Raw genomic sequence first — 12606 nt, 5'->3', positions numbered from 1 at the left:
CTAACATTATCCAAGAATTGACTCATGCTGTTTACTTAACCGTCAATTTAGGAATTTTGTCTAACGACAGATGGGTAGCCCGTCTAGCTCAGTTGGTAGAGCGCAAGGCTCTTAACCTTGTGGTCGTGGGTTCGAGCCCCACGGTGGGCGTTTTTTTTTATTTATTTTACTCAAAATTTTCAAACCCGTTTCATTAATTTCCTATTAATAAATATATAATTTTGGCAGGGAAAAAGAAATCGGGAATTAAACACGAAAATAGAAATCTACAGAAAACAAAAGAAGAAGGAGAAGCAGCACTCAGCAGAGAGAGAGAGAGAGAGAGGGAGTTTGAGGAGTGAGAAGCAGAAGCACAGAGCGAGCTGCGAGAAGGAGAGAAGGGTGAGCGGATTGATTAGGTGGGTGGATTGAATGGCGAGCAGGTATTGGGTGGTGTCTCTGCCGGTTCAAAACTCGGCGTCTTCTCTATGGAACCGTCTGCAGGAAAAAATCTCCAAGCATTCCTTCGACACTCCCCTCTACAGAGTACTTACTCCTATTTCTCTCCTTCTTCTGATTTTTCAAGATCTGATCTGAACTTTTCCAATTCATTTCTCTTCTCATTTAATTTAATTGTATCAAACACTTTTTGCAGTTCAATATTCCTAATCTCCGTGTTGGAACCCTGGATTCTCTTCTCTCCCTCAGCGACGACCTCTTGAAGGTATTCTCCCGATTATTGTATTGATAATTTGGAATTCTGAAACTTGTTTGGTAGCTTAATATACCAATAATTATCTTTTTTCAATGATAATTTTCTGACATTTTACCTTATCCGATTGAAATCTCATTGCCTGAGAATAATCTCTTTATAGTTGTTGAAGTCTAATTTGTCGCAATTAGGATGCAATTTTTTCTTTGCTCCGATCTGTAAATTTTAGTTTTAATTTTGTGATTTTTGGCAATTTGCAGTCCAACAACTTTGTAGAGGGTGTTTCTCATAAGATCAGGCGCCAGATCGAGGAGCTTGAGAGGGTTTCAGGCGTGGAGAGTAGCGCTCTGACTGTCGATGGAGTGCCTGTCGATTCATACCTCACCAGGTATTAATTCACAGTTCATTGAGATCAATAATGGACTTGAGGTGTGGTGTTTTGGTTTATCTGTGGTCACCGTCTGTGACTGAGTATTGAATTTTTTATTTTTGTTGTATTAGGTTCGTTTGGGATGAAGCCAAGTATCCGACAATGTCGCCTTTGAAGGAGGTGATAGATAGCATACATGGTCAGGTTGCAAAGATTGAGGATGATCTCAAGGTAATGCTTCATATTTTTTCCTTCAACCTGATGAGATGTGAGTTTCTCGATAAACTTATTGGAGTGATAAACTATACATACTCCATATGTTGTTGTCACTACAAGCATTTCTTTGTTGTGATGAGGGGGCCCAAGCTGTTGTTGTTAAAGGATGGAATTTGTTGATATAACAGATGATATTTGTTGCTGGAGAAGTGAATGACTATAGTTAATGGTGCTGAGCCTAGTTTCTCCAGCTCTTAGCACAAGTTGCATAACTTCTGAAAAGTATCCTTTTCTTAGTTTGTTACCCAAACAAGCAACTTAATGATAAGTTGGATTTAAATATATTTAGTCCGACTCTTTGCAAGAAAAATAAATCACCATTTTATGACTCTTATGTTAGGTTCGTGTAGCCGAGTATAATAATGTCCGCAGTCAACTGAATGCTATCAATCGAAAGCAGAGTGGAAGGTATAATATTTCTATAACTCTAATCTTTGCAATAGTATGACCTATTTTATTATGATTCTTGGTTTACTAATCTTTCGGTGTTTTTTCAGCTTAGCAGTTCGTGATCTTTCCAGTTTAGTGAAATCAGAGGACATCATTGTTTCAGAACATCTAGTGACCCTCCTTGCAATTGTTCCCAAGTACTCTCAGAAGGATTGGCTATCAAGCTATGAGACCTTGACTAACTATGTGGTATGACTTTCCTCCAGAGCTTTTTACTTCAGCTGCTACTGACACCGGGTTATGGCAGTTGGTTGGAGATAGTTGATCAACTTGTACATCCTATCTTGCAAAGTTTTGGAATACCAGCTAGCACTTTATTTTTTTATGTTTATTGCAGCCTTCTTCTTTCAGTCTTATTTGATCATATTAAGCATTTTTCAGGTTCCCAGGTCCTCCAAGAAGTTATTTGAAGATAATGAATATGCTCTTTACAGTGTAACACTGTTTAATCGGGTCGCAGATAACTTTAGAACAAGTGCTCGTGAAAAGGGGTTCCAGGTGAGTACTTTTGTTTTTTGAACATGCTGTTCTGGTTTCCCATGAAAGTTGCAAACATGAATCTCCTAATCAGTTTATGCATATCAAATCACTGTTCATGATAAATGTAACTGCAATTGAGATGATTGGTGCAAATATCCTAGTTCCATTTTTTACACTCCGAGAAATTTTATAACTGACTCGTGGTTCTTTATCATGTGGTTCAGATTCGTGATTTTGAATACAGTTCTGAAGCACAAGAAAGTCGAAAGCAGGAGTTAGAAAAATTGGTGCAAGACCAAGAAAATTTAAGAGCTTCCCTTTTGCAGTGGTGCTATGCCAGTTACGGGGAGGTAATTTTTGCTTCACTCAGTTTACTTTGTTCAAAGTTATGTCACTGGCCGTGCAGTAAAAATGTAGCAAAATTGCTGTAGCATGGGTCATTTTGTGAAAGACAGTGGTATTGTGGGTGTCTCTACCCGGTAATCTTAAATTAAAGATTCCCCTGATGGCCTTATTTTAGTGGCCTCCATGCACAATGCCTGCTTTTCGCTCTCTTGCTTAGTTACAGTTTTCCAGAATTATTCTTGGTGGAATTGTTGTACTTTTATTATCGTATGTTGTTAATGCTATCATTATATCCTGTTTTTGCATGCCCTCCTATGACAGATTTGGAAATTTCTTACTCAAATGTGCTAGTTTCTCGCCTGCAGGTTTTTAGCTCCTGGATGCATTTTTGTGCTGTACGTGACTTTGCAGAGAGCATTTTGAGATATGGTTTACCACCAAATTTCTTGGTAAATAAGTTTCATCTGTTGTCACTGGTTTACGACCAAGCATTTTCTCTTGACTAAGCAGTGGATATTCAAATGAAATTTCAGGCATGCGTGCTAGCCCCTACTACAAAAGCTGAGAAGAAAGTCCGTTCAATCCTTGAAGGATTATGCGACAGTGGCAACAGGCAAGTCCATAAGCTTTCTCTCTGTTTGTTTTACACAAAAGGAGAACCTAACTCTTCCATAAAACATAACTGATCAATTGTAATCTATACTAAGAAACCTTGTGTGATGTGCTGTGTGCTTTTAACGCATCTCTCTTACCTTACGTCCTTGATGTGTCTGTCAACAATGCAGTACCTTCTGGAAAACTGATGATGAAGCCGGGGGAGGAGTGCCTGGTCTAGCAGGTGATGCGGATGCACATCCATATGTTTCATTCACGATCAATCTTGTTTGAATGGGCGCTAGATTATCCCCGTCGGAATCTGAGGATCTTTTTGGACAACAATAACAGCGAGCGGACGGGATACTTGTATATTAGCATTTACAGTCATATTCTTTGTTTATTTATTTATAATTGCTGCTCTGGGATTCTTCGTGAGGGTTCCTTTTGATTTGGTGCTTAAAACTTGGTAGTTTTTGGGGCTCTACGTATTAATATCTGCAGAGCATGGAATCTTTGTTCTTGGCTGTACCTCTATTTCTTTAATTATTTGAAAGAAACGATGGGAATAATATCTTTTAGGTTTTCAGCCCTTTGACATCTTTTGTTCAATGCTCTTGCGAGGATGTTTGGTTTTTACGCATATTGTTCCATACTTTCGAGCGTGTTTCTCCCATTTCTAACCTTCAATCAAAACTTGCACTTTTGTTGCAACATTGGATTAAGTTTACGCTTTAATCTAACAAGAAATGTGGAGCAAGAATTGCCTTAAAAGAACAGCATGAACCGATTTCAAATCGTTTCAGTTCGAAACGATGAACAACATGAACCTCTGAGTATCTCATCTGGACAGCATGAACCTTTATGGACTTATCAACTTCAAACCCGACGGGGTGGCGGAAATCAACAGAACCACAAGATTGAAATATATAGACAGAAGCAATGCATGAATGAAGAAAAGTTGACAGATGCATTGCAAGATGCATGAATAAAGAACAAACTCGGAATGACCTCAAATGGATAGTCTCCAAATGAAACAAAAATCGTATGCAGGCATAATTCCCATGCCTTTTGATTTTGGGATGGCAAAGAAAATACCCCATCTAACATTATTTTTTGTCGCCTACACTCCACAAAGGGGGACTCTCCTCAACACTAACATCAGATTTCAAATTCACACCTCATCTAACTATAAATACGTCTTTTAATAGAGGATGAGAGCAAAACCATCCCCAAATGCAAAAGAAACAATACTCCTGTTTGAAGCCATTTAAGCAACTTCAGCAATCCTATGCTTATTTCCTATGACAAATATTCAGTTCCAAAAAACAACAAAGTCGATGCGGTTGATCACCCAGTGGTTTACACCTTAGCAAGCTCGGATGCAGCAGCAACCGGAGGGGGAGCACCGCCAGTTGTTGGCCTGAAAATATAGCAATTCACAAAAATTTACCTAACCATTCATTTACATAAACTAATAACAGAACAAATAGTTGCAGGAAGGAATGACTTACAGTCCAACGAAAACTTTGAATGAATCATAGATGCCCCACTGAGCTCCAGTAAGAGTTCCAATCATGACAATACGAAGAGGAAGCCCACGGGTAAAGAGACCGATCACTCCCATCTTCTTGACAGCCTGCACAGCCAGAAATCAAAACAATCAAAACAGAGCAAGGAAGAAGATGTACTACAACAAATCCAGAAACCATAGCACTCACATCACCAACTGTTGCTCCTTTGGCATTGTTGAGGAAGGAGACAAGATTGTCAGCAGGATGAGATACAATAGCACACAATATACCAGCCACGTATCCACCAGCAAAACTTACACCAAGCTGCAAAGAATTGGAGCACTCGCTCTTAGGTCTAGGGATGGCATATTTATACATCATCTCCACAATAGTCTCAAAGGAGGCAAACTTCATCATGGTGTCTGCAAGAAAGAACAAGTAGGTAAGTCATCAGCATACCAAAACAAGAAATACAGATTAAATATCTTGAAAACGCAAGTATGCAAATTCAGCACCTATTGGGCAAGTTTCAGAAACCTCTTAAAGAAAATGTAGCATAAAACAGGCAATTTGCTGAAGATAAATCTAAACATGGCCCACACAAAGCTTCAAGCAAGAAATATTTGTTTTAATAAATGACAACAGAAGGCTACACCGAAGGGCTCAAATCCCAATTAAGAAGTAAACATGGATCATAAGATTATATCTAAAACAAAACAACATAAATATGGCTATTTTTGTGGCCGGAAAATTCATGCAATCTACCTAAAGCTAGAAAAATGCAACAATATCATGACCTCAATTGCTTATTGCGCAAACAATCCATGTAATTTGCAGAAGCATGGAGGATGATGAGATATAAAACAACTTACAAACTTCAAAATAGTAAACATGACATAGAAGTAGTATTCAAAAGTTCAAAACTACAGTTTTTAAGTTTGTGGTTACCAATTGCATCTCTAAACTTATCGCTTTCATGTTTAAAGGGGGTTCCCTATATGGTGCATCAGGGTACAATAGAATAATCCTTTCAAATCATATGCAGTTCAAATGAGTATCAGGATAAAGACGGTCATGTATTCAAATCTTTCCAACTTACACGGAATTTGACGTCCCCATAGTGGAACAATACCCTTGTACAATCTGAAATTGAAAATTATTCACACGTTAATCTTAGCGACGGTAATTTAGTTTGAAACTGAAAGCAACAAAACATGCATCTGTGTCTAATCATAAATATTACAACAATGATGCAGTACAACTTACCCAAGAGCACCTTCTGATCTGACAAACTTAGGAAGTCCATCTGAAAAACCTCTAGCAAATCCAGGCTGAGTTTGCACACGGACCTTGACTGCCTCAAAGGGGCAAAGAGCAACATCAGCAATGACCTCAGCAGATGCAGAACCAGCAAGGTAGATCAAGGTCTTGTACTTGGCAGCAAACTCTGGTCCAGCAAGGTCAGAGTAGTACTTCTTGAAATATTCATAGAATCCATACTTGCAGGCACCCTGAGCACTGTAACCAAGGAGGGTAGGCACCCATCCCCTGAAAAAGCCCTTAACCCCCTGCTCCTTTAGCAGAACTCCAAAACCAGATGTGATGCTTTTGTATTTTGCGGGATCAATCTGAAAATCGATAAATAATACCCGCATCATCAATCAAATTATCTACCTTCACCATTAAATAAAGTGAGAAATATGTGCACGTTACAAATGTCTCTGATATGAACCAAACAAACATCTTACATTGACAGCCTTACAAAGTAAAATAACAAAATGACGGAATCAATATAGAATGCCAAGCAATCAATCGATACAGAATTAGACTGAAAATCAATAGATCAAAGACTCAAAATATAATAAAACAACATGATCGAGAGGGCACAAATAAAGAATTAAATAAAATCCCTAGAATTGTGAAAATTCGACGGAATTCAGATCCAGTTCAGATCATAATGCAGTGGAAATAAGAACCAAAATATACAAAATTCACAGCCAATATGTGAGCCACGGATAACAAATCACAGACCTGAACAGTCCCAGAACCTAGGAAAGATATCCGAACAAATACATACATACATACACAGATACTTACACAAATGAAATGTTACGAGCAAAATCGAAGAAAAATAGCACAGATCTAATCAGATAAAGGAAGCAATTGTATGATAAGCATAGATAATCAAAATTGAGTCAGAGATAAGAGGTCGGGGAAGAAATAGCTAGGGATCTGACCTGCATATTGCACTTGACGAGGTCAAGGGGAGTGACGGCCGTGTGAGTGAGACCACAGCAGAGAGTTCCTCCAAAAGTACAGGCAGCGTAGAAGGAAGGCGAGTACATCTCGATCTTCCCCAAGGGCTCCCTGGGCGACGGAATGACGAGGCCCTTCCTGGCGGAGACTCCTTCGACGGTGGCAGTCGGCGTGAAGCCGCCGCTAGGCCTGGCGAGCATCTTCTCCAGCGCGATGGAGGACGAGGAGCTGTAGAGGAAGCTCGGGACCAGAGCCTGACGCGACTGCTTGTCTGAGAGAGCCATGGAAGAGAGAGTGCTTGATTGCTCTGAGATTTGGGAGATGAAGAAGGAGAGCGAGATGGAAACGGAAGAAGAGAGAAAGGTATTCTCTCCCAAACTCTCGCTGCCAGATGCTTTGCTAGAAATGGGGCGCTCCTCTCCTCTCCTCTTTGCCCTTTTTGATTCCGGTTTTTGCTATTCGCCTATTGGTCCGAGGCTAGCTCAACCATCGCATCACTTCCACGACATGACCCTGTCGACCGCATTTATTTACTATTATACCACTAAGAGTGGCTGACCTTTCGCATTTTTTGGGCCCGGCGGCCATCAAACTAAGGTCTTTTTTCTCTTTCGTTTTTATTTGTTCGGGTGCCAATTTAGGTTTGTTTTGGTCAAAATATCAAAGTAGGCGTTTGAATCGATCTACTTCAAGGAATGAGGAGCTGTAATTATATGCTGTTTTGATTAATCGAGAAAGTCTCTGGCGACTAGAGACGTGAAAATAAAAATCAACTGAGGTTACAATCACTCTAACTCATGTTTTTTTTTCCAAATATTTAATTGCATACAGTAATATATTTACGAATTTTTATTTTAATTTTGTATGTGTTAGTGAAAAATAAGAATAATTTCAATATTTAATAAAGTAAACATACGCTTTAGGATAGTAATTTAAGAAGGTGATTTTATACACGTACTTTTTTTTTATCTTTTACGTATAAATTATCTTATTTGGTCATTTTTAATTCATTTAGTTTGTTGATAAAAATTAAGAATCTTGAGGAAAAAGTGAAAAAAGAGTAACACCGCCCATTAAAGAAACTGGCAGAAAAAGAAAACGCCATAGAAGAGGCATGAATAATGCCAACCCATGGGGAGCTGGATTGGTATATTCGTAGGCATGTATCGTGAAAATCAATAGATACGGTATTTCCAATTTTGCAAAGGCTAGTCTTTGACTTATCTGTTTTTCTACTTCCAATTAACGAATTTTTATCGTTCGAACATTATAATCGAAATTGTTTATTTATTTTTTTCATCATCTAAAATCTTATAGCAAAACATTATTTAATTTAGAGATATTTTAGTCATTCATATGTATAAAATAGATTGACGATTCATGATGATACTACTTGTTACTAAAACCGTTGATTGGTTTAACATATATGAATGACTAAACGATCTCCAAATTGAATGATTTGTTACACATATAATTTTTAGATGATGACAAAGAGATGAACGATTATGATTGTAATGTTAAAACTTCGTTAATCATCAGCGGAGAACAAGTCCTCCACGGGACACAAGCATCCTTTGGCAAATTGGCAATTCGCAAACGTTACTTTGGTTGCGTAGTCAAAGTATCACACCCTTTTGAATTAGAAAAGAAATATCATTAGTTATTTTCCTTCCCGGTAAATTTCACTACCTTCCACTATATCTACGCACTTTTTCTAAAAAATATGTCCACGGCCCGCAGAAATCAAAATGAAACATATGAAGATTTGAAAAAGAAATGCAAATCGAGCGCTATTTGAAGAACTGAAAGATCAAGGCTACATGTGGATACAGAGTCGATGAAACATATGGTTCGGTTGCTCCACTAGCTTTTCATCTCCACGCCATAGCTCACGAATTCACTTGTGAATCCCTAATGCATAATGCTGAAGTTCTGGTTCACCAAACAAATCCAAAAACATTAGCAGCACCGGAAACAGCAAAGGAATTGTCAAATGTCTGAAGATGCTCGATTAGAGGCTTTGATTCCTATCCTCATTCTACTACTCGGAATCATGTGGTCGATCGAATATGAAAGTGAAAAATGAGGGAGCCCGTTAAGAGGTAGATTCCGGAACTTGGAAACCTTCATCACCTTAATAAGCCATCATCTTTGTAAGCATGACAAGTATCCCATTGGTAGAGTAGTGATTTGTGGTTCTGTTTCTTGACCAGAATCCTGGTCAAGACTGATCTATAATTTACTCAGAAACAATCTTATCAGAAGTAGCGTTCAGCCTCCCCAAAACTGATTATATGAATGTTAGTCATAACATTCCTATACAGCCATTGCATGCTATATATTGCTCAACACCTTCGAGCCAAATTTGCCTACCAATCGCCATCTTCTGACCGAGCCATCACCAATAATCTCCACAAGAACACAACCCATCCCTGAAGTGATGAAACCGCTTTGAATCTCTGACCACAATTTCCCGATCAACAACCTTTGCAATCAACTTAATAACAGTATGACAATCGGCACAAACTCGGAGATTCTTGATTATCTGAATCGTTGCACCAGGTACAGAATTCATGATTCCGAAGGCAACAGCCAGCTTCTCACTATGTACTCTTAGGACCATTTCCTTCTCTTCCTCATCAACATCATGAAGAACTGAACTGATATTGGGTGCATAGCCAACCTCTTGCAGCTTGATTGTCAGGTTTTCCAGATACTCGTAAATCTTCTCATGCTGAGGATGCTCTCTGTCTCCAACCAAAAATAAATGCACAATACCTCTCAGTTCAACCAAACTGAATCCAGGAGGTTTAACCAACCCACGATTCTTCATCAGTATTCTCATCCTCTCAACATCTTCCCATCTCCCAGCATCGGCAAAAATATTTGAAAGCAAGATGTAGTACCCAGAATTATGAGGGTCGAGCTCAAACAGTTTCCTCGCAGAAATCTCTGCAAATGTCACATTTTTGTGTATCCTGCAAGCCCCAAGAAATGAACCCCAGACTACACAATCTGGCCCAATCCTCATTCCCTTTATTAAATCATAAGCTTTGTTAAGTTCACCGGAACGTCCAAGAAGATCAACCATGCACCCATAGTGCTCAATTCCAGGTTCTACACCGTATTTGTGGCTCATGTTATTAAACCAATACCAACCTTCTTCTAATAGACCAGCATGGCTGCAAGCATTTAGAAGTGACACAAATGTTATGTAATTTGGTTTCGCACCCTCTCTTATCATCTTATAGAAGACCTCCAATGCTTCTTTAGCTCGGCCATGCATTCCATAACCTGCAATCATGGCGGTCCATGTCCTAACATTCTTCTCCTTCATGCAATCAAATGCCTTTCTTGCCAAGTCAACTCTCCCACATTTGCAGTACATGTCGATAGTAGAGGTAGACACTATCACATTCTCTTCCAAGCCCTTTTTCAGAACCTATAAACAAAAAGACCAAAGAATGCATTAGTTATGAGAGCCTACAGTAATAACCTATTCCACAGAATGCGATATGATATAAAGGGCTTGCGAGAAATTTGAATACCTGATCATGTATAGACTTCCCAACTAACAGAGGCCCAGCATGCGCACAAGCTAATAACAAAGCAGACAATGTCACCGCATTGTAGCGGATGTCACCATCCTTTGTCATCCCATAGAAGACTTGCCATGCCTCTGAAGATAATCCACTCTGCGCATAAGTTGCAATCATGGAGTTCCAAGAAACCAAATCCTTTTGAGACATTCCATCAAACACCTTTCTAACAAGACCGAGCTCGCCGCATTTGGCATATGCATCCATCAAAGTATTCCCTACCCATAAATCCCCATCGAAACCTCTCTTCATCACCAACCCATGAACACTTTGGGCAAGTCCCTTACTCGATACGCAAGAACAAGCCGACAGAACAGAAACCAGAACAACAGGATCTAAGGAAACATCCTCATTGTCAATTTCCTCGATCAACAACTCTTTAAAGAGAGACAAGGCTTGGCAGGCGGCGTCGTTTTGAACACACCCGGTGATCATGGATGTCCAAGAAACCACGTTTCTGTAAGGAATTGTATCGAACAGTTTCCATGCATCCGTCAATCGACCGCACCTGGAGTACATACCGATGAGGGCAGAGGAGACAAAGAGGTCGGACGCAAAGCCGAAGACCAACGCCTGCTGGTGAGCTTGCTCGCCGGAGTGAAGATCCAGCAAAGCCGAGCAGGATTTGATGGCGCAGGGGAAGGAGGAGCGGTTTGGTCTGAGGGAGAGCTTTCGCATCGACGAAAATGCCCGGAGGGCTTCGAGGGAGTCGCCGCTCCGGGCCAAGTCGGCAATGACGGAGTTCCAGGAGGCGACATCGTTTTTGTCGACGTATTTGTTGAACCAGGTTGTGAGGTTGGGGTTGTTAACTGTGACCGAATATTGGTGTCTGCCCACGAGACAAAAACTCGATTTTGAAATCTTCATTCATTCATTCATTCTTCTCCCGGGGGATTTTCGTGGCTTTGGATTCCCGCTGAGCAAACAAACTGGTTGCAAATATGAGATCCCTTTGGAGCTGTTGACATGAAAGCTTTTCAGCCGCCCTTGTAAAGTCGCACATTAGTCAACGAAAAGATTGCAAACGTTATGACAGATACGTCCGTCATCCGTTAGTCCCAAATGACGTTGGATCAATATGTCATCGATAATGTATTAGTTTTAACGTATGAACACCGTGTTATCCAAAATATTCAACAACATCGATATAACATGAACATTCCCAACAGTATGGATTATATGGACTGCACGTCAGTTCTTCAACGTTCTTTCTGGCATAACTAACCAAAATGATCCACAGAATCATGAAAAGTACAGAAACAGCAAATTACAAGCCATACGTTCGTTCCTCATCCTAAACCTGACCTTATTGAGTCTAATAACACCTCTGGCATAATTACAACTGACTCGAGTAGTTACGCAGCATTGGCAAATTTGAAGAGAAACAAGGCAGAAAGCCCTGCACCAAACATTAGAGCACCGCACTGACGGTCGGAGTTGGAGTTAGCGGCGGATGAAACTTTGCCAACAAACTGGCCAGAGCTAGGGACTGGTGCAAATGCATCTGACGCATTAGAAGCTTCATCACTTGGAGAAGGGAAGAAGGACGACATATTGTTACTGGGCGGATTTCCATTTGGTAAAACCGCTGGAGAAGCTGAAATCGTTGGCACCACACTCGATGACCTGCACAGAGCATGTAAATTAGCAAACAAGATGGCTGTGCATAAAATTGCAGAGAATTTACTGACAGACAGAGCCATTAATTTCCACAGATATCTCTGGATTTTAGGCTAGTTGAACTGAACTCTGAACTGGGGGGTTCAACTTCGATGTTCAATGTTTGTGTGTGTGTATGTTTATAAGCACATCAAGATATTGATGAGTGAGTGAGTGTGAGTGTGAGTGCCACTGTTACTGCCTCATCTGTGACTGTCTGTTGTAGTCACGGGATGGACAGCAGCACTTTCAATTCTCTTTTGTTCTTATTTATGGAAAATCAACCTTTTTGTTTTCTCTCTCTCTGTTCTGTTTATTTGCCAAAGTAAAGTTAGTTACCAATTAGCTCGTGGTTTAATGCTAGTTGTCTTC

At 39.9% G+C, this 12606-nt stretch overlaps 3 protein-coding genes and 1 non-coding gene across 5 annotated transcripts; 2 read left to right on the top strand and 2 right to left on the bottom strand.

Moving 5' to 3' along the window:
- The first annotated feature begins 77 nt into the window (after nucleotides 1–77).
- TRNAK-CUU (transfer RNA lysine (anticodon CUU)) lies at nucleotides 78–150 on the top strand. Its single transcript has one exon. It is a non-coding gene; the product is annotated as a tRNA-Lys (tRNA).
- A 63-nt stretch (nucleotides 151–213) lies between these two features.
- LOC103442089 (V-type proton ATPase subunit C) lies at nucleotides 214–3804 on the top strand. Of its 2 annotated transcripts, none has more exons than XM_029107615.2 (11): nucleotides 214–525; nucleotides 635–703; nucleotides 952–1079; nucleotides 1193–1292; nucleotides 1678–1745; nucleotides 1835–1976; nucleotides 2169–2285; nucleotides 2492–2617; nucleotides 2978–3061; nucleotides 3146–3225; nucleotides 3398–3804. In XM_029107615.2, exons 1-11 carry the CDS (start codon nucleotides 412–414, stop codon nucleotides 3498–3500), a joined length of 1131 nt encoding a protein of 376 aa, XP_028963448.2. In that variant the 5' UTR covers nucleotides 214–411; the 3' UTR covers nucleotides 3501–3804. The 2 variants fall into 2 exon arrangements, 1 of the variants encoding a protein (XP_028963448.2); XR_011571290.1 differs by having other exon boundaries at nucleotides 224–525; nucleotides 2492–2786; nucleotides 2934–3061.
- Nucleotides 3805–4213: 409 nt separating this feature from the next.
- Nucleotides 4214–7641, bottom strand: LOC103442088 (mitochondrial phosphate carrier protein 3, mitochondrial-like). Its single transcript, XM_008380837.4, has 6 exons — nucleotides 6958–7641; nucleotides 5987–6348; nucleotides 5820–5863; nucleotides 4928–5142; nucleotides 4721–4845; nucleotides 4214–4629 (listed from the first exon to the last, which is right to left on the bottom strand). Exons 1-6 carry the CDS (start codon nucleotides 7258–7260, stop codon nucleotides 4569–4571), a joined length of 1110 nt encoding a protein of 369 aa, XP_008379059.3. The 5' UTR covers nucleotides 7261–7641; the 3' UTR covers nucleotides 4214–4568.
- A 1099-nt stretch (nucleotides 7642–8740) lies between these two features.
- LOC103442087 (pentatricopeptide repeat-containing protein At3g26782, mitochondrial-like) lies at nucleotides 8741–11640 on the bottom strand. The gene is made up of 2 exons (XM_008380836.4): nucleotides 10525–11640; nucleotides 8741–10418 (listed from the first exon to the last, which is right to left on the bottom strand). Exons 1-2 carry the CDS (start codon nucleotides 11440–11442, stop codon nucleotides 9375–9377), a joined length of 1962 nt encoding a protein of 653 aa, XP_008379058.3. The 5' UTR covers nucleotides 11443–11640; the 3' UTR covers nucleotides 8741–9374.
- Nucleotides 11641–12606: the final 966 nt, after the last annotated feature.

This window comes from Malus domestica, chromosome 09 (assembly GCF_042453785.1).
Source record: "Malus domestica chromosome 09, GDT2T_hap1".
Taxonomy (NCBI): Eukaryota; Viridiplantae; Streptophyta; class Magnoliopsida; order Rosales; family Rosaceae; genus Malus; species Malus domestica.
The sequence above is the reverse complement of the archived record's forward strand: the minus strand, read 5'-3'. Positions and strand labels throughout refer to the sequence as shown.